Below are 25931 nucleotides of genomic sequence, written 5' to 3'. Positions count from 1 at the left end.
ATGAGGGAGGGAGCCTAGTAAACATAATGTCCTTCATGTAATTGTAGATTAATGATACCAAAATAAAACTAATAAAAAAAAAAAGAAAACAAATCCTACCATTTGCAAGAACATTGATGGAGCTAGAAGGTATTATGCTCAGGGAAATAAGCCAGGCTGAGAAAGAGAAGTACCAAATGATTTCACTCATCTGTGGAGTACAACAACAAAGCAAAAATTAAAGGAACAAAACAGCAGCAGACTCACAGAACCCAAGAATAGACTAATAGTTACTAATGGGAAAGGGACTGCGGAGGGTGGGTGGGAATGGTGGGATAAGGGGATTAAGGGATATTAAGATTAGCACACATAATTTAGGTGGGGCATGGGGAAGGCAGTATAGCACAGAGAAGACAAGTAGTGACTCTATAGCATCTTAGTATGCTGATGGGATAGTGTCTGTAATGGGGTATGCGGTGGGGACCTGATAACAGGAATGTAGTAACCACAATGTTGCTCATGTGAAACCTGAGCATAAGATTGTAAATCAATGATACCTTAATAAAAAAAAGAGAGACACACACACAGATACTGAGGTTTTCAACAGCCTATGAAAAGAATTTCACCACTTCCAACAGGAAAACAGAATTACAGTAAACAATGCAAATTGATAAAATAAATATGAATATGGTAAATATAATAAAGTATCAAATATCCAATCAAGCAAAAAAGATCTGAAGGAAGTAAATAGAAAACTTATGAAGAAATATATTACACACTTACAAATAAAAGGTATAGGCTTCTACAATGGCAATCCTTAAAGCATCTCAGAGTATCTAAACATAAAATAATCTCTAGGTAAAACTGCTAGGTTAAATTTTGAAATAATTTAATCATTTGCAGATGCAGCATGCAACTGTGGTACCAGAAAATGGCAGATCAACATAAGATGGAATAATTTCATTTGATGATTTATGGGTCCCCCATTTAAAAAAATACCACTTTTTTCTAAATATGACACTATGATAAATGCTCAGAAACTATAAAATAGAATGTGTTTGATTAACTGATAGTTTTTGACCTGTATTCTTACGAACAACTAAGTGAGCTAAATGTGGAACTAAGATCATCACCAATATTCTCAGAAAAATATGGTCATCTGAATAAAAGATATTCAAACATTTGAACTTTTTATGCTGTCCAGTTAGGTAGACAAGTCCAATGTAAAACCTAAATATCTCCTTTTGATTAGGAAGATAAGTACAGGCTATGATAAAAACCACAGTACTCATAATTTAGTAGAATCAAACAGCAGAAATGGAAATAAATGGGAGATTCTAGAAAACAGACTGTAAAGCAATACGGGAATTAGGTCTGAAAGTCAGATCTAGATAGTGCCATTCTCTCACTTGGTCCTCAGTCCTTAAAACGGGCCAAATTTCCTATATTACCTTCTCTGCTTTAGATACAGAAACCATCCATTATTGAATTTTTGGTTGGGAAGGTCTCTATGTAAGTATCACTTATAAAGTAGGAAAGATAGACAGGAAGAAGGAAAAGTACAGAAAGCTTGGGGCATACTGTGCGGATCTGAAGGTGTTATAATTAGGTATTTAGAATTAGAAGTTATGTTCTATTACTTTTTTCTACCAAATGCCAAACACACTGATACCATTTCTTCTATTTCAAGTCAAGGCAGCATATCTCCAGAGTTTATTTCTTTTGAGAGCATACATCCTACCATGTGGAATTGTGGTCTGGAAAGGGCGACTTGGGCTTTTCAGGTTCCATAAAGTCAAGCTACCATCTGAATGGCTGCACATGAATTGTTTGCCTTCATGATGCCAGTCAATTGAGTGAATAGCCTAATAAGACAACAGTTAAAAACAAGCAGAGGGGGGAAAAAGTCAATATGTCATATTTTATTTATTCCAAAAGAAAAACATTCTGACATAAAATTATTATGGCAATAACACTTAAGAAATGTATAATTTTTCTGACCCAGATTATTCTATCTTTGGCTTCAGTCCTGTATAAAATTATAAAAAGCTACAGAAACTCATCTCTGGAGAATAAGAAAAGTTAAGTAAATTTGTAATATCATTAGATCCAAGAGCTTTTTGTTGTGAATTATATGTCCTCCCTGCATCCTATAATGCTTCTTTGAAAAGGAATTCATATAGAAGTAAAAGCAAGCTTATAAGAAGATAATTTCTGATAAGGGAGAGGCCTAATTTCACTTAAAATAGACAATTAAAAAAAAATTTACATAAGTGCTACCATCTGAGGGCTCACCTTGTGCCAGACCCCATGGTAAACACTTTATTTACATTATTTCATTTAATCCTATAAAACAATTATTATTTTTTCAAATTTACACATGGTGAAATGGGCCTAAGAAAATGGAAATTCTTGCTCATGTCATAACTCAAAGCCAAGATCTAGGTACAAATCTCTGTATCTACAGTAATCTCTCAATCACTGTACCTTACCGCCTCTAAAATATACTATTTAAATTGACTTAAAGTAGGTAAAGTTTAAAATATTTTTTATATTTACAGGTTCACTCTGTAGATGTGAATTAAAGAAAATAAAAACACAATTATTCCATTTTCCTGAATTGTTTTATTCCTATAGTAGCACAGCGTCTTACATAAAATAGGTACTCATTAAAATATCTATTGAATGACTAAGTAATGTCATCACATAGTTTCAATCTTAGTATTCTTTCTAAGTTAATAAAGTATATATGGAACTTGGGTAATGTGCTAAGCAAAATGAGAGAAGCTCTAGTAGACATAAAAGCTGAATAGATGTATATAACATGATTCTTTCCTTAAAGGGATTTAAAAATCTGCAAGATAGAGAATACTAATATAAATAAGTATAAGCAATACTTATCATTAGGAACTTTTAACATTAAATTATATATGTGTGTGTACTTTAACCTGTTATATATATATATATATATATATATATATACTAAATTAAGATGTTTAGAATTTCCAAACAATAAGTATTATTATAGTTACAGATAATTGATGACTAGGGTAATCATTAGGCATATCAAAAAAAGAAACATAATATGATCTGTACCTCAAGATGAATAAGATTTACTTAAGTGAAAAAGATAAATGAAAAACCCTGGACTTATGTTTTCTCTCACCCTGGTCTTCATTACTAAGCAGGGAAGACTTATTTTTGCCATGGTTCAGTAGAGGCATGAAGAAGGAAAAAACACTCTTTGTCTTCTCTGCTTATTTCTTCTCATTTTTGTATGTAGGTGGCTCAAGGGAAATGTCACTTTTCGCCTCTTCTAAATGTTAACTTGGATGAGCCTCAGTCAACTTAAAGTTCTCTCAGACTGCTTGGCTGCAAATAATGGGGGCAGAGAAGGCATCCCCAGCTCTAACCCTTCTTCCTATCCCACTGATTTTTCTACCTGGTGGAGAAGACAGATGTAAAAATAACAGGTACAACACGAAACCAAAGTGAATAATGTAAGAGAAGTACATTTGTTGTACAAAAGAGTAGACATACAAAACCAACTTCTTATTAGAGAAGAGGATGTCAAATAGTGCATTATTGAAGAGCTGGCATTTGAACTGACAATGGATAAGTATTTCATTTTCATTTATTGATTATAGCCTTCTCCTTTCTTTAAAAAGAACCTTAAGGGTTTATTGAGAAACCAAATATAATACAACTAATTCAAAAAGAATTTTAAAGATAAAAAACACAATATGGAAGATAAAACACTAGCCAGTTTGGTCAACTCAGTGGCTGTGATTTACTTTGAAAACTGAAAAAAAAAAAGAAAAAGGAAACCCAAAAAGCTGGATTACAATCTGAAAAAGGGAAAAATAGCAGCTACTCAAGGAATTAAAAGGTTATCCTCATGTGAAACTCTGAGGAATTTCTCTGTGAGAGATTACCCAAGAAATATTGATGTAATTAAACAAAAATTCACAGCTAATGTGGAAGTAGGCTTCATTTATTTATTTCTAAAAAATGACCTTGGATTTACAAAACAAAACTGCAAAATGATCAATGGCTATTCATCAAGAAGCCAGTTAGACAGTTCAAATAGCTTTACAGTGGCTAAAAAATTAATTGGACTTTGATATACAGAAGAGGAAAGAAGGGAATTCATGATAAGGAATTGGAGCAAAGGCTTGGAGGTAGGAAATAAATGGTATGTTTAGGAGATAGTGAGTAGTATGTCCGACATGTGAGGAATGTACAGAAGAATGCAGTACATTAAACTAAAGGAAAAAACACCAAGGCCTTAAATCTCATGTCAAGGAATAAAGAATTTGTATTGTTGACAATTAAGAGCCACTCAAAGGTTCTGAGAGAATTACATGATCTTACTGTGTCTTAAATGATAATCTTGTTAGTGAAAGTTATACTGAAAGGTAAGGTATCAGAGTAAATCTGATTAGTTAAAAGGCCATTATAGTCTTCCAGGAAAAAGATAACAACCTAAACTAGCACACTGAATGTGGGAATGAAAAAAGAATAAATAAATGAGAAATAATATGAAAACAAAATCAAGACTACAAAACTGGTTGCATATGACATATGAAAAAGAAGAAAGGACCAAATATGACTTTGACAATTCTAAACTGAAATAACTTATCAAAACTTAAAAACTGAAAAAGAGAACATAGAAAGAAGTTCAGGTCTTTAAATATAAATTCAGTGCCAATGGGATATTTATATGGAATTATCTAACAGAGTGTTAGATATTTTGATCTCGAGTTTAGGAGAAAGGTAAGGGCTAGGGATATATAGATTTTAAATTTATTAGCATAAAGGTAGTATTTGAAATAATGAGAGATATGAACATAAATGTAAATTGAAAGAGAAACATAGAATCTTGAGTATAATTTTAAGGAAAGAATCAGAGATGCAAAGGGAGGGGTGGAAAATGAGCTAGAAAGATACAGACAAGGGAAGAAACCATTTTAAGAAAGAGGCTGATGTAAAGGCATAGCCTTAGTGAGGAACTTAAAAGACTAAAAAGGAGGTCACCGTGTATTTGAGGAGATAATTGTTGGTTTATGAGAAATCTCTTCAGGTAAGTATTATGAATTATTTCTAATTATGAGAGGTAAAGTGCTGAAGAAAAATTTTAAACTTTGGCAGTAAAATTAGTATATAGCTATTGCTATTAAAATGATAGGACATATAATCATGCATTAAAGTAAACATGATTTATATTTACAGATATGTGCATATATATACATATATATATGTACATGTTTCATATAAATCAAGAGTTAAAGTGATTTCTAGGTACGAAGTACATATAGTACTCTAGTGACTTACTTAAATATTATAATCCTTATTGAAACATTTCATTGCAAAATTAGTTTTTCTTACTTTTTAAGGTTAGAAACCTTCCTCCCACACTTTTTAAGGCCACAGGAAAACTAGCTGATTCTGCATTTTCCTCTGGGTATTCCTTTTTAGCTGGTCTACTCTAGTTCCAACTGGCAAAATACCCAGATGGTATTTGGACTCTTATCTAACTGTTGATCTCCAAAAAGGAAGCAGTCTCCATCCTCATCTTTATATTTTGTGTATTTAACAAAAGGAATATCATAGCTTAACTCCCTAGGGTCTTCTTTCCTTATGATTCAAGATGCTCTGGAAGTTGATCATAAACCAGATAATTGAATAACATCACTGCCAGAGTATTTTTCACCAATTATGACCAAATTACCCAGCTGTTATATTATTTACTTCTGAACTCTGTCACTATGTCAACCATCTTGTATATAACACAAAATCTTTAGTTCACCAGAACCGCTAACGTACAACTTGAGGTAGGGGAATGGGAAGTATGGGATAGCTGAAGGCTTAAGTTTGTAAGCACTAAAATTTTTAAATTTAACTGTTATGAGGGGATCATAGGGAGCACACAAAGGAGTGTTCTAAAAGAAATGTGTGTATGTGCGTGTGTGTGTGTGTGTGTGTGTATTTTAAAATTTCTTTTTCAATTTACCTCAATATTGTCTTAAATTCTATGGTACTCTTCCCATATAGGCGTGAATGACACCAGACAGCAATTTTTTGACCTATATTTTCCTCCTACCTCTCCCTAAGATTTAAAAACCTTAATTGAGAGCATAGATGATCACCTTTATTTCCACAGCTATAAGAGGTAATCGTCTTTCTTACCTTCCCCAGCCTCTCTTCACATTAACTTCTTTTGAGTGGGAAAATAATAAATGGACTATAATCAATCTTAGGACAACCAAAGTATCAGTTCTGAGACAATTACTGTTTATTGCTTCCTCTAAATGAAAACCTAATCAAGTTCCAACTATGTGCAATAAAACTTACTTCAAGATTTTATTGATTCTTATTAGTATTACAATTATAAAAATCTCTTTAAGAAGGCAAGTTTAGAAGATAAGGCCTTTCAAACTGACCATTTAAACTTTCTGCACAGAAAATAATTTTCTAAGGAAGGTGCAGTGTCTGTTTAGAGATCTTAAGAACAATGAGGCAAGACATATCCATGGAACCTAAAGGAAGAAAAAGGATAGGTAATAGGTACTAACATGTATAAAGATGCCAAAAAAGGCCCCAAATAGTCAGTCAAGGCAGAATTTCCGCTCAGAAGAACACCCCAGAGTTGGAACATGTGCAAATACCAACAGGTATTGTGAGGTATTGGGTCAGAACTGGGCAGTTTTCCGATGATAAAAAATTGGTTATTTTCAAAATTTAGAAGGAGAAACCAGGCATATAGTCACAATACTCTTTCAAATATTTCAGTTGAAAACACTTACCTCATCATAATAAACTCTCAGTTCTGCTCTTTTACATTTCAAGTCCCAAAATACTACAGTTCCATTTTCATAACCTATTAGCAGCTGGAAAAAAGAACAATCATTTTTGTAATTCTAACATTAATTTTAACCTGCTTTAAATAAAGTTTAATGTTGATACAATAAAGTCATACTATAATATACAACTTTGTTCAGAGTAACAGTTTTTCCAGAATCTGAACATAGGTTTCCTACTTTTAAAAAAATTGGCAAATAAACTCCACCCCAATATAAACACTTACAAATGAAATCTGCCCCATTCCAAAGAGAAATTGAGGAAACGTGTAAACTTATATGACACAATAAATAAGAAAATTGAAACCAAAGAAAAATGGGATAAGAAATGAAGATGATATAAAGAATGAAGATGATATAAAAAACGAAATGGGTTAAGTTTAATAACCATGTATATGCCATTCAGTTCTATGCACTTGAAAAGTGTGACCATAAATTTGGCTTCAAATTTATTTTCTTTTTTTTTCTTTTGGTATCATTAATCTACAAGTACATGAGCAACATTATGGTTAGTAGACTTCCCTCATCATCAAGTCCCTACCACATACCCCATTACAGCCACTGTCCATCAGCGTAGTAAGATGCTACAGATTCACTACTTGTATTCTCTGTGTTGTACAGCCCTCCCCATACCCCACACACATTATGTCTGCTAATCGTAATGCCCCTTTCCTCCCCTTGTCCCCCACTTTGCACCCATCCTCCCCAGTCCCTTTCCCTTTGGTAATTGTTAGTCCATTTTTTGGTTCTGTGAGTCTGCTGCTGTTTTATTCCTTCAGTTTTTTTCTTTGTTCTTATACTCCACATATGAGTGAAATCATTTGATACTTGTCTTTTTCCGCCTGACTTATTTCATTGAGCATAATACCCTCTAGCTCCATCCGTTTTGTTGCAAATGGTAGGATTTGTTTTCTTCTTATGGCTAAATAATACTCCATTGTGTATATGTACCACATCTTCTTTATCCATTCATCTACTGATGGACATTTAGGTTGCTTCCATTTCTTGGCTACTGTAAATAATGCTGCAATAAACATAGGGGTACACATGTCTTTTTCAAACTGGGCTGCTGCATTCTTAGGGTAAATTCCTAGAAGTGGAATTCCTGGGTCAAATGGTATTTCTATTTTGAGTTTTTTGAGGAACCTCCATACTGCTTTCCACAATGATTGAACTAATTTACATTCCCACCAGCAGTGTAGGAGGGTTCCCCTTTTCCACATCCTCATCAACATATGTTGTTGTTTGTCTTTTGGATGTTGGCCATCCTAACTGGTGTGAGGTGATATCTCATTGTGGTTTTAATTTGCATTTCTCTGATTATTAGCAATGTGGAGTATCTTTTCATGTGCCTGTTAGTCATCTGAATTTCTTCTTTGGAGAAGTGTCTGTTCAGATCCTCTGCCAATTCTTAAATTGGATTATTGATTTTTGTTTGTTGAGGTGTGTGAGCTCTTTATATATTTTGGATGCCAATCCTTTATCGGATATGTCATTTACGAATATATTCACCCATACCATAGGATGTCTTTTTGTTCTATTGATGATGTTCTTTGCTGTACAGAAGCTTTTCAGCTTGATATAGACCCACTTGTTTATTTTTGCTTTTGTTTCCCTTGCCCGGGGAGATATGTTCATGAAGAAGCTGCTCATGTTTATGTCTAAGAGATTTTTGCCTATGTTTTCTTCTAAGAGTTTCATGGGTTCATGACTTACATTCAGGTCTTTGATCCATTTTGAATTTACTTTGGTGTATGGGGTTAGACAATGATCCAGTTTCATTCTCTTACATGTAGCTGTCCATTTTTGCCAACACCAGTTGTTGAAGAGGCTGTCATTTTCCCATTGTATATCCATGGCTCCTTTATCATATATTAGGTTGACCATATATGTTTGGGTTAATATCTGGACTCTCTATTCTGTTCCACTGGTCTGTGGGTCTGTTCTGGTGCCAGTACCAAATTGTCTTGATTACTGTGGCTTTGTAGTAGAGCTTGCAGTTGGGAAGCAAGATACCCCCTGCTTTATTCTTCCTTCTCAGGATTGCTTTGTCTATTCAGTGTCTTATATGGTTCCATATGAATTTTAGACCTATTTGTTCCAGTTTGTTGAAGAATGCTTTTGGTATTTTGATAGGAATTGCATTGAATCTGTAGATTGCTTTAGGCAGGATGGCCATTTTGACAATATTAATTCTTCTTAGCCAAGAGCATGGGTTAAATTTCCATTTGTTAGTGTCTTCCTTAATTTCTCTTAGGAGTGTGTTATAGTTTTCAGGGTATAGGTCTTTCATTTTCTTGGTTAGGTTTATTCCTAGATATTTTATTCTTTTTGATGCAATTGTGAATGGAATTGTTTTCTTGATTTCTTTTTTTGTTAGCTCATCATTAGTGTATAGGAAGGTAACAGATTTCTGTGTATTACTTTTGTATCCTGGAACTTTGCTGAATTCAGATATTAGTTCTAGTAGTTTTGGAGTGGAGTCTTTAGGGTTTTTTAATGTACAGTATTATGTCTTCTGCAAATAGTGACAGTTTGATTTCTTCTTTACCTATCTGGATGCCTTGTATTTCTTTGTTTTGTCTGATTGCCGTGGCTTTGACTGCCAGTACTATGTTGAATACCAGTGGGGAGAGTGGGCATCCCTGTCCTGTTCTCAATCTTAGGTGAAAAGCTTTCAGCTTCTCGCTGCTAAGTATGATGTTGGCCTGTGGGTTTGTTATATATAGCCTTTGTTATGTTGAGGTACTTGCCCTCTATACCCATTTTGTTAAGAGTTTTTATCATGAATGGATGTTGAATTTTGTTGAATGTTTTTTCAGCATCTATGGTGATGATCATGTGGTTTTTGTCCTTCTTTTTGTTGATGTGGTGGATGATGTTGATGGATTTTCGAATGTTGTACCATCCTTGCATCCCTGGGATGAATCCCACTTGATCATGGCGTATGATCCTCTTGATGTATTTTTGAATTCGGTTTGCTAATATTTTGTTGAGTATTTTTGCATCTATGTTCATCAGGGCTATTGGTCTGTAATTTTCTTTTTTGGTGGGGTCTTTGCCTGGTTTTGGTATTAGGCTTCACATTTCTTTATATCAAATCCTATTTTTGTCTGATTATGTCAGCATTGGTGATTTATGAACCCTTAGAAGCTCACAAAGTTATTCTAGACATTCACATCATTAAAAATAGTTGATATTTGTTTATAAATCAGTAAATAAGACAAGTAAAATTTATGTTCTTCATTTTAAAATAAAAATATGTGAGAACAGAATGATTATTAGATCATGTTCAAGATTCATTCATTCAGCTAAAAATTGCTAGCCAGGCTGATAATTTTACTATATGATTCTGAGTTATTATTTGTAGTTACATTTTGTTAAATTTAGTCTATCATTGGCTTAAAAAAACAAGGATAAAAATAGGCCAATGTTCAAATAATAATAATAATTTCCCATGAATTTGCCTCACAATGATTTTCTTGAAATCCTTAAGTAGTATTTCTCTGATGAAAATTCTTATATAGTACATAAAGAAGTTTCAATAATTCCAAAAAACCAATGGCCAAAAAACATAAAATATAGTAGTGGTTATAAGTTATTCTTATATAACATTCTGATATCTAATCATTTACCTCAACATTTCCTAACAGAACACAAAAAAAGAACAAAAATAAACCACCTAGTAGTTTTAACAGGAAATTTAAAAATTTCAAAATCTAGATCATGAAAGCAATGTATACTTATTTTTGAAACGATAACATATATTTAAATGTTTATCCTGAACCACACACAATGAATTTTAAAATGGATTATACAAAATAATTGAGCTTCTTAAGTGGGCATATGTAGAGACTGGTGGGATGAAGAGGCTGCAGATGGGCTGAATTGGCTGAGGAGCGGTGTCTCTGAGCAGAAGTGAGTGGTTGGGGTCTAGGCATTCCTCCAGAACAGAGGGTAGTAATGCAGAAGGTGGGCGATTTGGGGATTTCTGCTTGTGTCCACATCTTGGGGGTAGTGTCTGGAAGCTCTGAAAGGCACTCAAGGCAATGTTGTAGTTAAGAGTAGTGCTGTGGTTAAGTGTGCAGGCCCTGGAGTAGGCAACTTGGGTTCCTATTCTGGCAGCCTAGCTTAAGAGTCATCTGGTCTTGGGTAAGTTGCTTAATTTCCTCATCTGTCTAGTGAGGGTTAATAATAGACCTTAACCACACAGCATCGTTATAAGAATTAAAGGAATACATATATGTATTAAAGCAGAGCCTCTCACACACACACACACACACACACACACACACACACACATACAAATTGAGCTTCTTTATATACAAAATTGAAATAAAGTAAATGGCATGACTTGCTAAATTTAAAAGGTCAAAATTAAGTGTAACCTGTAAAGAATATTTATTAAAAGTTATACAAAGTCATATATACTGTACTAGGATGTGTTTTAATTTCAACCTTTTTTACATGCTAGAGAAAGTGATGAACCATTAAATGAATTCCTACCTATATAGAATGTATGAGAAAAAATTTCTATAGAGTGTATGGAAAGGAGTTTTTCAAGTTTTTAAATCTAAAAAGTTTGGAAAAAGTTTCTGACTTCAGAAAATGAATAATATAACCTTTCAAAATTTAAGCCCCAAGTTGTAATGAAATAGCATTTTAGAATGTTATATTTTTTCATAGTAAACATCTGATAGTTCTTTTGTTTATAAAACATTATTAGCAATAACCTCAGTAAATCACAAAATATAAACCTCAAAATGCCATAAATTATGGAGCTAACAAGATTATAATATAGTAAGAATGAAAAGATATTAGAATCACTTAGAGAACTGAGAAAGAGAAAACCAACTCCTGACATCTAGGAGACATCAGACAAGGCCACTCTGCAACCATGATGAATCAAAAAAAAGTTCACTCTGCAATCACTTGTGACTACATCACAACATGAACACTGTTCAAGCCACAAACATATTTTATATATATATTACATGTGTAATTTTATATAGTTACATATCTTTAAATAATTATATGTGTACTTAAAATTTTTTAAATATATTTCTCACAACAGAATGTAAGTACCATAAAGGCAAAAAAGTAGGGTGACTTCGCTACTGTATCATGAAGACCTGAAACAGTATCTGAGGAAAACAGGTATCTGATAAATACATTAAATTAATTATTAAATATCAAAGAATCAAAATCATAGATACTATGCTCCCTAAAATCTGTGAAATAAAATCATAGATACTATGCTCCCTAAAAACCATAAAATAAAATTAGAAGTCATTGACAGAAATATTTTGGAAACTAAAAAATATACATCTAAGTCATTATCATCAAAGGAGACCATAATTTCTGTTCCTTGTATACACTGTTGTTATTTTTACCTTAAGTATAGAGGCTATATATGGGAGAAATGTAGAGACAAATAAAAGCTTTGGGTAATGTTTTCTTCCAGGAAGGATCTTTCATTTTTTGTCATGCAATTAGACTAAGGCACATCAACTTCACCAGAAAAAGGATTCAGATAATGTTAAAAAGGGTGTAGGTCATTTAAAGGGCTGGTATATTTCCAGTTCAACTTTATTTGTAGGGGTATATCCCTTTGGGGCCATACCGAAAGCTTGGAGTCATTACCAGAGAGGTTCATTTTGGGCTTGCCCTGAAGTCCTTTTTTTAATCTCTACTACCCTCTTACCCCATGAAACTGAAGAAAACTTTGCTTAGCTTCTCAGCTAATAACTTTGTTTAGTTACTCAATAACAGCCATTCTTTTAAAATAGGTTAAGTACCCAGAGAAGAAATGCAGTGCAAAATATTTGGTGGGTCACTCCCTTGGGTTTCTTTCTCTGGGACCTAGGGTCTACAAATCTTCACTGACTTGGTAACTCTCTGGTGTCTTCAAACAGACTTTCAAAAATATTTTGCTTAGATTTTGTACTTTTCCCAGTGGGAGGGTTGATCTGTAATAAGGTAGTCTGACATTATCAAAAGTGGGAATACTGTGGATGTTAAACTTTATTCAAAGACATTTTCAGCATCAATAGAGATGATTGAAAATAGAGATGATGTAGATCTGCTAACAACATAAAGTATATTGATGGATTTTCTCATAGCATCTATCCCTGCATTCCAAGAATAAAATACTACTTGTCAGTGTTGTTTTTGAATATGCTGTTGGAGTCTGTCTACTTTTATTTAAGACTTTTCCATTGATACTGATACATTCACTATATCCATCCATGTTTTTCTTTTTGTGCAACCTTTATCAAGTTTAGTTGTCACTCAAATAAAAGCAATTAATATATTTTCCTTTTTTAAAACTAAACTCAGACAGGGATTGGTAAACTTATTCTGCAAAGGGCCAGACAGTGGATACTTCAAGCTTTTAGACCACACAGTCTGCCTAACAACAACAAAAACCCTTATTTAAATTAACAGAAGGCAAGCCAGAATTGTCTCACTAGGCATAGTGGCAGTCCCTGCTATAGAATACTTTATGTAGCATTGGGATTACATAGTATTTAAAAATTTAGTAAAATTTCCTATAAAATCTGGTATTGGGTCTGGTACTTTTATAAAGGAGTAATCTAACAACTTTCTCATTTTCTTAAACTTTCTGTCTCTATTGGCAAATTTATTTCTCTAGGATATTACCCATTTTACCTAAGATTTTATATTAATCTGCTTATGGTTGTGTGAAATAATTTGGATATTTTAAAATTCCTTAGCTTTAATATGCGTCCCCTTGTTTTGTGTAATTTTGTTTTGTGTCCCTATTTTTCTTGATTAGGTCAGATAGTAGTTTGCATATTTTATATTCCAGTCAAACAACCAATATATTGATTAATTTACAAGACAGCTTAAAATTGGAAGTAAACTCCTTAAGTTCTTTTATCTTTATGTATCTTTTTCTGCTTCCTTTCACTTTATTTATTTTATTTTATTTTTGTAGATAATTATTTTTTATTGAAGGGTAGTTGACACACAGTATTACATTACATTAGTTTCAGGTGTACAACACAGTGATTCAACATTTATATACATGATAATTCTAGGTACCAGCTATCACCATGCCAAGTTGTTACAATATTTTGACTATATTCCTTATGCTATACATTACATCCTGGTTACTTATTTATTTTACAATTGGAAGTGTGCACTTTCTTTTTTTTTTTTTTTGAGGGCATCTCTCATATTTATTGATCAAATGGTTGTTAACAACAATAAAATTCTGTATAGGGGACTCAATGCTCAATGCACAATCATTAACCCACCTCAAGCCTAATTTTCATCAGTCTCCAATCTTCTGAAGCATAACGAACAAGTTCTTACATGGAGAACAAATTCTTACATAGTGAATAAATTACATGTTGAACAGTACAAGGGCAGTCATCACAGACTTTCGGTTTTGCTCATGCATTATGAACTATAAACAGTCAGTTCAAATATGAATACTCATTTGATTTTTATACTTGATTTATATGTGGATACCACATTTCTCTCTATTATTATTATTATTTTTAATAAAATGCTGAAGTGGTAGGTAGATACACGATAAAGGTAGAAAACATAGTTTAGTGCTGTAAGAGAGCAAATGTAGATGATCAGGTGTGTGCCTGTAGACTATGTGTTAATCCAAGCTAGACAAGGGCAATAAAACATCCACGTATGCAGATTTCTCTCAGAACAGCGGGGGTGAGGTTCTAAGCCTCACCTCTGTTGATCCCCAATTTCTCACCTGATGGCCCCCCTGCGACTGTGCCTGTCTTAGGTTGTTCCTCCCTTGAGGAATCTTACCCGTCTCTGGCTAACCAGTCATCTTCCGGGGCCATACAGGGAAATGTAAAGTTGGTAAGTGAGAGAGAAGCCTTATTGTTTGAAAAGGTTAGCTTTTTACTTCCTTGCATATTTATGCCCTGTGGTTTCTATGCCCAGCATTTGTCTTGAGGTATCTTTACCACTTGGAACCTTTCACTTTATTTTTATTCACATAAGCATTAAAGGCTATGAATTATTTCATGATAATTATATTTCATGGATTATGTTAGCATTATATTAATTTTTATATATTCAAAGGTGTTGATTTGTATTTTCTAGTTGACCTAATCATTGTTTAATGAAGAGTTCTTAAATTTCCAAGTGGAAAGGAACTTTTGTTATCAGAATTTTTTATTATTGTTTGTTTCTCCATACATACTGTACAATCAAGTGTACTGCTTGGGAATCTATCTACTGTAAGGATTTTTCTTCATCAGGTCAGTCAGGGTTACCCCTAAGTGGAGGTGTAACTGAACATGTCCAGATAATACCAACCAATCATCTGACCTATCTGTGAACTAGGCCTGAATTCTGTCCTTCTCTGTCAATTAATTTTAGGTATTCCCTTCCCACTCTATGAGACCATATATGTGAGTTAAGAGAAAGGCATTTTTGCAACAGATGGAATTCTGGGATCCTCATTTATTTAATTTACTGAAGCTTTTTGGACAGCTCAAGGCTGATTTCCTGAATATACCACTTCCATTAAAATGGATTTTCATTTCCCTTACCCAATTGTATCACTCAATAAATATGATAACATTAAACTTATGCTGGACAGCTCAGGTTACATAGTCCCATGGTTAGGTGTTCAGTCTCTGCAAGGGCCCATTAGCATGCCAAGAGTGGCTGTGAAAATGGAGTGTAGCACAGTGTTGTGACTCTCTTACTGGGCTTTCTAATAGAACATTATTATCTACCATATACATTAAACACCATCAGATCTATTAGATTATAGGCACCAAGTGGTAGGGTAATTTGTAAAACAGCTTGGGCTTAGTAAAGAGCACCCAACCTTTTTTCCTCTAGACTCCACTCAAAACTGGCAAACCTTTGGATAGCCTTAAAAAAAATGATTTGGAACAGTGATTTCAAGGGTACTGTATGTTATTGTCGAAATCCAAAAAGGTCCATCAAGTGATATGACACTCTCTTAGTAAGGATTTTTTTTCTTAGTATGTTTTTCCTTAGAGGAGATGCCCCTGCACGCCCCAGACCATTAGACCCTCAAAATCATTACATATAAATCAAGGTCCTAGATCTTTGTAAGACTTTTTTCCCACCCTCTGACACATGATTCTTATAAGCTATATAAGTACTTGTCATTTCTGCTCATCAGATCTGATTATTATTATATACAGTAAAGAAAGTGAACTAGAATCCTTTCTAAAGATTATCAAGACAGTAAAGTTTCCTGAGGGATATATTACATCAGAGAGTAGGAAAAATAACATATTCTTGGGGAGAGATTGTGAAGTTATACTGCTTTCCCTTTCTATAAAAGCAAGCTGCTTTTGATCCCCTGTACTGCTGGATATTGAGATAGAGTTCACTAAATCAATCATTGTTTATTACGGACATAGGCTATGCTGATCTGCACCTGTAAGGCAGCTATGATTGAAGCTATCACTTGGTTAATTTTACAGTCTACTAACACCAAACATGATCCATCTTGTTTTTTTGCCGAACCCAGGTATTGGAATTCAACAAAGGTATATCAGTGACCACTACCATTGCATCATTCAAGTCTAATTATGCTAACCTCTGCAACTCCTCCAGAGAAAGGGTCTTGCTTTTGTTTACAATCTTGGCAGGGAGAGACAGTCTCAGGAGTTTCCATTTGTCCCCTCCAACTGTCGTGGCTCTAATTGCAATGTCAAGAAACCAATACAAGAATTAAGCCAGCTTCTAAGCATTATATGTACAAACTATACAATAACTTGGGGAGTCTGCATACTCATTGGACCTACTATGATACACACTTGAATCAAAACTTGATTTATCACCTGGTTAGCTAGTTCCATATACCATGACTCTAACTGGAGGACCACAATTGCTTTTTGGATCTCTTGGTGTCAGTGTCTGCTCTGAACATATAGCTAACTACTAAAAAGGTAAGCAGTTTTGGTTTTGGATTTTTGGCCTAAAAAAGATCCTGCAAATGATCACAGATGCTTCTATAATTATGACATGTACTTATTATGCAGACATTTCAGAGTCCTTTCTCCGGGGCAACAGGCCCCTCCCTTTCAATCAATGGTCCCTAGATCTGTGAGCTGCCATACTAGGAAATCTGTTGAGGTACTGTTATTTTTATTTTGGTGGTCAATGTCAAGAGATGATTTTTTCTGACTATGCAAATCAACATCTCCATCAGCTACATACCTAATTTTGCCCCTAGCAACAACATGATATATTAGCTACTATCATAGATACCTGTGTTGCCATCCAGTTGCTGTTTGTTATGATAATTATGTTCATATTGCTAGATGGTTAAATATTGACTTCTGGCCTCTAACAATCCATATTTAATTCCCATAGATATATGGAGGATGGTTCTCTGCCACCATCTTCTATTGTCAACAAAAGCCAAAAAGGACCATCCCTACCAAACTTCTCAAATATGCTGATACATCTTTCCAGAACATTTCTTGCTAGGTGCAGATAGTGCTCTTAGGAGCCTCCTAGAGAAGACAGTCATAAAGTGAGTTGCCAGAACAAATACAAAATATCCATTTTAACATTCTTATCTTCCATCTTCTGAACTTGTCATTAATACTACACCAAAAGTTTCTAGCATCTCTACTTTATTTACCATATACCTTTGTAGAGTCCAGGCTTCAAGGAGCCATCCCAGCCAATAATCAGGATCAGATTCAGGTATCCTTAAAGCATTAAATCTCAAATCATGATTGGATGACCCCATGTAAATAAATTCTCCTCTATGTAGCTCATGAAGTTCAAACTCTTAAAAATACTCTTACAAACTTGGTGACTGATAGTATTAGCTAGGTCCTGTATTCCTTTGGGAGACATTCTAATTTTATATTTATGTGGTCTGTTTCTTCTTAGAGGAAGACTTCATGCTTCCTTATTAGGCTGTGCTGAAACCTGAGACCTGATTCTGGTTATTGGCCCATAGGTAATGATATTGAAGGTTGGTTTTGTGAGGATAAACATCAACAGGCAAGAAGACTACCTCAGGTAGGACCATTACACATTCTCCTACAAAGGGGAAACTGTTATCTGGAAATGGTGAAAGAAGTACTTCTGCTGCCCCAAGGTTTCAAAGAAATTAGAGGGGGTAGAGTTTACAATATTCTCAGGCTTATCTACATAAATTTCCACATCCCAGGTATAGTGGTTGAATAATGTTCCCCAAATTCGTGTCCACACAGAAGCTCAGAATGTGTCATCTGGTCTTTGCAGATATGATTAAGAATTTGGGGAGGAAATTATGCTAGATTTAGGGTAGGCCCTAAAACCAATGAGTGGTGTCCTTATAAAAGAAGACAGACACAGTGTGGATAAAGTAAAGGTTCCTATAGCCAGGATCCTCACCTGAAACTAAACTACTTGATGATGTAACTGGTCTGCTGCTGCTACTGCTTCCACACCTGTAGGCAATAAGCTATTATTTACTGAGTCACTATATAAAGAGCTCTTCCCAGTGCTCTGGGTGGAGGCAGAGATGAAGGAGGATTACAGACCTGCAGACTGTTGGATGCAGACATAATTCTAGTGCTCAACCTATTGCAGAGAGAACAAGTCAGGTAATAAACCCTTTCATCCCAAGAATGTTCCATTGTCATTCCCTGGCCTCATTGAATCCATAGTGAACTTGCCTGGGACTGAAACCCACTGGAAAGACATAGAGACACAGAGAAGGCAGCCATGTGAATACAAAAAAAGATTGGAGTTATACTGCCACAAATCAAGGAACATCAGGAGCCATCAGAAGCTAGAATACCGAAGGAAGGTGTGAATAAAGTGAATGTTCCTATGGCCAGGATTCTCACCTGGCCTTGGTCAGCTAGCTCACTACACTCATGTGGGCAATACATAATTACTGACTCTGTGAAAGGAACTCCACTTGGTGTTCTGGGTGACAGGGTGGCAAGACTGCTACACAGCTGCAGGAAAGCAGAGGCTGGAGTGGTGGCAGCACCGAGGACAGAGACTGAGACAGCTGTGGGGATAGAGAGGCCCAGAGGGAAAGACCGGCTTGCTGCATGCAGACTTGCTCTGAGTGGATGGGATTCTAGTGATTGACCTGCAACTGTGGAAATAAAATTAGGAATAAATACTTTCACCCCAAGAACATTCCACTGTCATTTTTCAGTCTCATTAAATCCATAGTTAACTTGCATGGGGCTGAAACCCATTGGTCAGACAATTGGCAATAGTCAGCAGGATTCACTGTTGACCAAGGAAAAGAACAGGCTGCCCTCATGGGAGTAATGTTTCAGCAGGCTGAGCCCATGGAAGGGGAGACATTTGAGTGTCCCCCCAGTGGACATGGGGTCCAATGTGGCTTGCCTCCTAGAGGACTGGGCTCCACCCCAAGACTGCGAAGGGGTGGAGGCAACACCTGAGGCAGTAAAGTTGGCCCTCAGCAAAATAGGGAATTTCTCAGAGAAACAGAGTGCCCGTGAGGCCACAGGGTGGGGAGTTTTCTTCTCACAATATTGAGAAAGACCATAAGAAACAAAGATGCTGCCCTGCAGGCAGCATGAGAATGTGAGCTGTGAGGTGCCGTTGAGGAGGTAAAAAATTTGTTGGTGACTGAAATGGCATCACTACGAGGTGCTGTGGAAATGGTAAAGGATGTCATGGTAGCCCGAGTGGAAGCGGCACAAGAAGCAGCAGCACGAGAGTGCAGGTGGCCAGGTGCCATGGGCAGATGAAGAATGTACTGGAGCCATTAGCCTCAGAAATGGAGGAGCAGAGGTTTGAAGAACAGATGGGGGTGGAAACCCTGCCAGTGCAGGAGGCATCAGCCTCTCCTCGGCTGAAAACCCATCCTGGTCGAAAGCTGGTGGAAATCTCCTCAGGTTTGAGGGTATTACAATTTGTTGTAATTTTTATTATTTGTATATTGCATTATATGTTATTATGGAATTTGGTTATAGTGTTCCAGCTTCCTTGCACAGGGACCATTGCAGAGGAGTGAGGGCACATAATTGAGAGGCGAGAATCCTGGAGGGATGGAGTGTGTATAAAGTGAAGGCTCCTATAGCCAGGATTCTAACCTGGCCCTGGTCAGTTAGCTCACTACACACATGTGAGCAATACATTGTTATTGACTTTATATAAAGAGTTCTGCCCAGTGCTCTGGGTGACATGGTGGCATGGATGCAAGGCTGCAGGAGAGCAGAGGTGAGAATGGAATGGTAGCAGCACCGAGGACAGAGACTGAGACAGGTGAGTGGGTAGACAGGCCCAGAGGCAGAGCCTGGCTTGCTGCAGACTCTCTCTGAGTAGATGGGATTGTAGTAATTGACCTGCCACCATGGGAATAGAGTTAGGTATAACCCTTTCACCCCAAGGATGTTCCATTGTTGTTCCTTGGTCTCATTGAATCCATAGTGAACTTGCCCAGGGCTGAAACCCTTGCTGCATGCAGACTTGCTCTGAGTGGATGGGATTCTAGTGATTGACCTGCAACTGTGGAAATAAAATTAGGAATAAATACTTTCACCCCAAGAACATTCCACTGTCATTTTTCAGTCTCATTAAATCCATAGTTAACTTGCATGGGGCTGAAACCCATTGGTCAGACAATTGGCAATAGTCAGCAGGATTCACTGTTGACCAAGGAAAAGAACAGGCTGCCCTCATGGGAGTAATGTTTCAGCAGGCTGAGCCCATGGAAGGGGAGACATTTGAGTGTCCCCCCAGTGGACATGGGGTCCAATGTGGCTTGCCTCCTAGAGGACTGGGCTCCACCCCAAGACTGCGAAGGGGTGGAGGCAACACCTGAGGCAGTAAAGTTGGCCCTCAGCAAAATAGGGAATTTCTCAGAGAAACAGAGTGCCCGTGAGGCCACAGGGTGGGGAGTTTTCTTCTCACAATATTGAGAAAGACCATAAGAAACAAAGATGCTGCCCTGCAGGCAGCATGAGAATGTGAGCTGTGAGGTGCCGTTGAGGAGGTAAAAAATTTGTTGGTGACTGAAATGGCATCACTACGAGGTGCTGTGGAAATGGTAAAGGATGTCATGGTAGCCCGAGTGGAAGCGGCACAAGAAGCAGCAGCACGAGAGTGCAGGTGGCCAGGTGCCATGGGCAGATGAAGAATGTACTGGAGCCATTAGCCTCAGAAATGGAGGAGCAGAGGTTTGAAGAACAGATGGGGGTGGAAACCCTGCCAGTGCAGGAGGCATCAGCCTCTCCTCGGCTGAAAACCCATCCTGGTCGAAAGCTGGTGGAAATCTCCTCAGGTTTGAGGGTATTACAATTTGTTGTAATTTTTATTATTTGTATATTGCATTATATGTTATTATGGAATTTGGTTATAGTGTTCCAGCTTCCTTGCACAGGGACCATTGCAGAGGAGTGAGGGCACATAATTGAGAGGCGAGAATCCTGGAGGGATGGAGTGTGTATAAAGTGAAGGCTCCTATAGCCAGGATTCTAACCTGGCCCTGGTCAGTTAGCTCACTACACACATGTGAGCAATACATTGTTATTGACTTTATATAAAGAGTTCTGCCCAGTGCTCTGGGTGACATGGTGGCATGGATGCAAGGCTGCAGGAGAGCAGAGGTGAGAATGGAATGGTAGCAGCACCGAGGACAGAGACTGAGACAGGTGAGTGGGTAGACAGGCCCAGAGGCAGAGCCTGGCTTGCTGCAGACTCTCTCTGAGTAGATGGGATTGTAGTAATTGACCTGCCACCATGGGAATAGAGTTAGGTATAACCCTTTCACCCCAAGGATGTTCCATTGTTGTTCCTTGGTCTCATTGAATCCATAGTGAACTTGCCCAGGGCTGAAACCCTTGCTGCATGCAGACTTGCTCTGAGTGGATGGGATTCTAGTGATTGACCTGCAACTGTGGAAATAAAGTTAGGTATAAATACTTTCACCCCAAGAACATTCCACTGTCATTTTTCAGTCTCATTAAATCCATAGTTAACTTGCATGGGGCTGAAACCCATTGGCAAGACAGATGAATTCTGGAGGATTTGAAAAGAAGCACAGCTGTGGACTGACAATGTAAAAGTCTGTTTAGTAAATATTTTAGACTTTGCAGATGTCAGTTCTTGTGCTATAGCAGGACATAAAGGCCTGCACAGCTTTGTAGTAAGAAAGCAGCCACAGATAATATGTATCTTGCCAATAGGTTTCAGCCCCAGACAAGTTCACTATTGATTCAATGAGACCAAGGAACAACAATGGAACATCCTTGGGGTTGAAAGGGTTATACCTAACTTTATTCCCATGGTGGCAGGTCAATTACTACAATCCCTTCTACTCAGAGAGAGTCTGCAGCAAGCCAGGCTCTGCCTCTGGGCCTCTCTACCCACGCAGCTGTCTCATCTCTGTCCTTGGTGTTGCCACCACTCCAGTCTCATCTCTGCTCTCCTGCAGTCTTGCATCCGTGCCACCGTGTCACCTAGAGCTCTGGGTGGAGCTCTTTAAGAGTCAATAACAACATATTCCCCACATGTGTGTAGTGAGCTAGCCAATGAGGGCCAGGTGAAAATCCTGGTCATAGGAACCTTCACTTTACATACATTCCATCCCTCCAGGATTCTCACCTCTCAATCTATGTGCCCTCAATCCTCTGCAGTGGTCCCCGTGTGAGGAAGCTGGAATAACCCTCAAGCCTGAGGAGATCCATTGCCACCAAGTGGTCATCCTGGCTGTACTCAAACCAGTTCTACTCAAATGAGTTAACTAAAAGAACCATAGGTGGGCCTTACAATAGTCACCTTCTCCAGCCTCTCCAGCAGAAAGTCTTGCAGACAAACAGGCCAATATTGTTGCTTTGTCTCTGGCTTCTGCTTCATCCTCAGTGGCCGGGACTGCTGCTCTGGTTTCAGTTGTTGTGATAGCTCCAGTAAGATTCTATTTGACTTTGCATCCAGTTTCTTTCTGTCTGCTCCTGCCTTTATTAAATCAACTCACATTTGGGTCCTCGTGACCTTCATGGGGCCCTTTAAATTCTTCCTTTGAGAAGCAGACTGTATTTCCTTTCGTGCTTTCATTGCTTGAGTCTGAGGACATAAGCAGAGCATGGAGTGCTCCACGACCTGGGGAGGGGGCTGCACCTCTCTTGGAAGAACCTGCAGTTGCTGAGTCTTTATTTTCCTTCCAGCTTTCTACCAGCCTTCAACCAGGTGGGGTTTGAACCGAGGAGTGGCTGATACCTCCCAGCACTGGCAGGGCATCTACCCCCAACCTGTTTGTGAAATCTCCACTCCTCCATTTCTGGGGCTGAAGGCCCCACTATATCCTTTACCTGCCCCATGGCACCTGGCAGCCTGCACCCTCATGCTACTGCTTCCTGTGCCGCTGCTTCTCCTGCCACTGCTCCTTCTCATGCTTCCTCTCAGGCTACCACAACATCCTTTACCATTTTCACAGCACCTCATAGTGACGCCATTTCAGTCACCAACAAATTTTTTACCTCCTCAATAGCACCGTACAGCTCACGTTCTCATGCTGCCTCTTCTTGTGCTTCCTGCAGGAGGACATCTTTCTCCCTAATGACCTTTCTCAATATTGTGAGAAGAAAATTCCCCACCATTCCTGTGGCCTCACGGAAATTCTGTTTCTCTGAGAAATTCCCTATTTTGCTGAGGGCCAACTTTACTGCCTCAGGTGTTACCTCCACCCCTTTGCAGTCTTGGGGTGGAGCCCAGTCCTCTAGGAGGCAAGCCACATTGGACCCCGTGTCCACTGGGGGGACACAGTCTGCTGAAACACTCCCAAGAGGGCAGCCTGTTCTTTTCCTTGGTCAACAGTGAATCCTGCTGACTATCATCAATTGTGTTGCCAGTCGGTTTCAGCCCTGGGCTAGTTCACTATGGATTCAAAGAAAGACAATGGAATGCTCTTGGGGTGAAAGGGTTATATTCAACGGTGGCAGGTCAATCACTAGAATCCCATCCACTCAGAGCAAGTCTGTATGCAGCAAGCCGGGCTCTGCCTCTGGGACTCTCTACCCATGCAGCTGTCTCAGTCTCTGTCCTTGGTGCTGCCACCGCTCCAGTCTCTGCTCTCCTGCAGCCATGTAGCCTTGCCATCGTGTCACCCAGAGCACTGGGCAGAGCTCTTTATATAGAGTCAGTAACAACATATTGCCCACACATGTGTAGTGAGCTAGCCAACAAGGGCCAGGTGAGAATCCTGGCAGTAGAAACTTTTACTTTATCCACAATACATTAATGGATAAGCATGTTTCATGGCTCATTTTATAAAAACAGGCAGTATACCAGATTTGTCTCATTGGCTGTAGTTTCCAATCCCTGATATAGAACAATTCTGGTAACTATTGTACTAGTTTTGTAGAAAACAGCAAGACTTAAGTGGTAATGTTTCATTGAGAAGTTCAATCTCATGGTTGCAATAATAAAGGAAAGTGAAGTAAAGCAAAGAAGTAAAATTCATTATCACACAAACCTCTATTCCATGTGGAGAAGCAGAAGAGACAATCACTTAGCAGGTGTATGTGCTTTGCCTTGCAGGATGTTACTAACTATTTATTTGGAAAAACCATGATTCAGAGCATTCCAACCATGAGGAAAAAGGGAGGGAGAATTTATTTCTTGTGTCTTGTCTAATGTTGGCCAAGGTTTTACCCATGAGAAATTAACACTCCCTCACTTCAGAGTTGTGTCATTTGACCCCATTAGCAGCAGTTAAGGGAGCCAAATCTCATGCCTCATAGTATGGCACATTATCTGAAGCCAGAATTAAAGGAACAATCCGGAGACTCAGCATAGCCAGTAAACCTAAAGTAGTAGTACTGCATTAAGGTTGACTGACCATGCCAAAACTGAGGTGAAGCAAGCAGCCAAGGGTTTGGAAGACAAGCAAGGCTGAGGAAATCTGAGGAGATGCAGACAATTCTATGACCAATATAGGCATCTCTCAGTTCAAGATCACCTTCTTCTATATGATAGACTTATGTGCAGTTTCTTTAGTAAATGGTATCTTAGGGAGAGAGTGGTCTATTTTCCAATTTCATGATACTATCTTGTTCCAGCAGGAAATGTAACAGTGATTTGTTCCTTTTTTTCACTTCACCAGCAAGCCTCCATGGAAACTTTCCCCTTCCAGGTTGTATATATGCCAGAAATGCAAAATTTTTTTTAATTAGAAAAGCTACTAACATATTTCAAAAAATTAACAAATTAAGGAATAATCATCTTGCAATGCAAGTGCCTGACAATTAGCTTTTTTGGTTATAAAGTCAGTACCTGACACTAAGTTTTTTATAGCTGGGACATCTTTTTCAAAGACATCCACCTCAAATAAACACATTGTCAGCTATGACATCCATTTCAAATAAATACATTATCAGCCTGCCCCACTGTCTTGCCTGAGGGTTTCAGCCCTGGGCAAGTACACTATGGACTTGGTGAGATCAAGAAATGACAACAGAATGTTCTTGGGGTAAATACCCAGCTTTATTCTTTTGACCATAGGACCATTTCCCCATGAGAAGTTAACACTCCCTCACTTCAGAGTTGTGTCATTTGACCCCATTAGCAGCAGTTAAGGAAGCCAAATCTCAGGCCTTATAATATAGCACACAAGAAATAAATTCTCCCTCCCTTCCTCCTCATGGCTGGACTACTCTGAATCATGGTTTTTCCAAATAAATAGTTAGCAACATCCTGCAAGGCGAAGCACATACACCTGCTAAGTGATTGTCTCTTCTGCTTCTCCACATGGAATAGAGGTTTGTGTGATAATGAATTTTACTTCTTTGCTTTACTTCACTTTCCTTTATTATTGCAACCATGAGATTGCAAACACTAGAATCACGTCTGCATCCAGAAGTCTGCAGGTCCGTAATCCAACTCCATCTCTGCCTCTGCCCAGAGCACTGGGCAGAGCTCTTTATATAGTGAGTCAGTCAATAACAGCTCATTGCTGACAAGTGTAGGAGCATTAGCCTAACAGTAGGCTAATTACATCATCAAGCCGTTGAGGGTCAGATGAAGATCCTGACTATAAGAACTTCCATTCTTTCATTCTCCCCACACCGACCCATGAAGTTCCTTTTGTTTTAGAAAACTCTGGTTAAC

The 25931-nt window shown here is 37.7% G+C and overlaps 1 protein-coding gene across 6 annotated transcripts in view; it reads right to left on the bottom strand.

Moving 5' to 3' along the window:
- Nucleotides 1-25931, bottom strand: part of STXBP5L (syntaxin binding protein 5L) — a 387143-nt gene that overhangs the window by 204461 nt on the left and 156751 nt on the right. For all 6 annotated transcript variants that reach the window (XM_036883434.2, XM_036883436.2, XM_057503095.1 and 3 more), the window contains exons 8-9: nucleotides 6786-6869; nucleotides 1721-1844 (exon numbers count right to left, since the gene is read on the bottom strand). In XM_036883434.2, coding sequence (XP_036739329.2) covers nucleotides 1721-1844; nucleotides 6786-6869 — 208 coding nt within the window. The remainder of the gene's footprint in view (nucleotides 1-1720; nucleotides 1845-6785; nucleotides 6870-25931) is intronic.

This window comes from Manis pentadactyla, chromosome 1, assembly GCF_030020395.1.
Source record: "Manis pentadactyla isolate mManPen7 chromosome 1, mManPen7.hap1, whole genome shotgun sequence".
In the NCBI taxonomy this organism is placed as follows: Eukaryota; Metazoa; Chordata; class Mammalia; order Pholidota; family Manidae; genus Manis; species Manis pentadactyla.
This window is presented reverse-complemented; position numbering and strand designations above follow the sequence as displayed.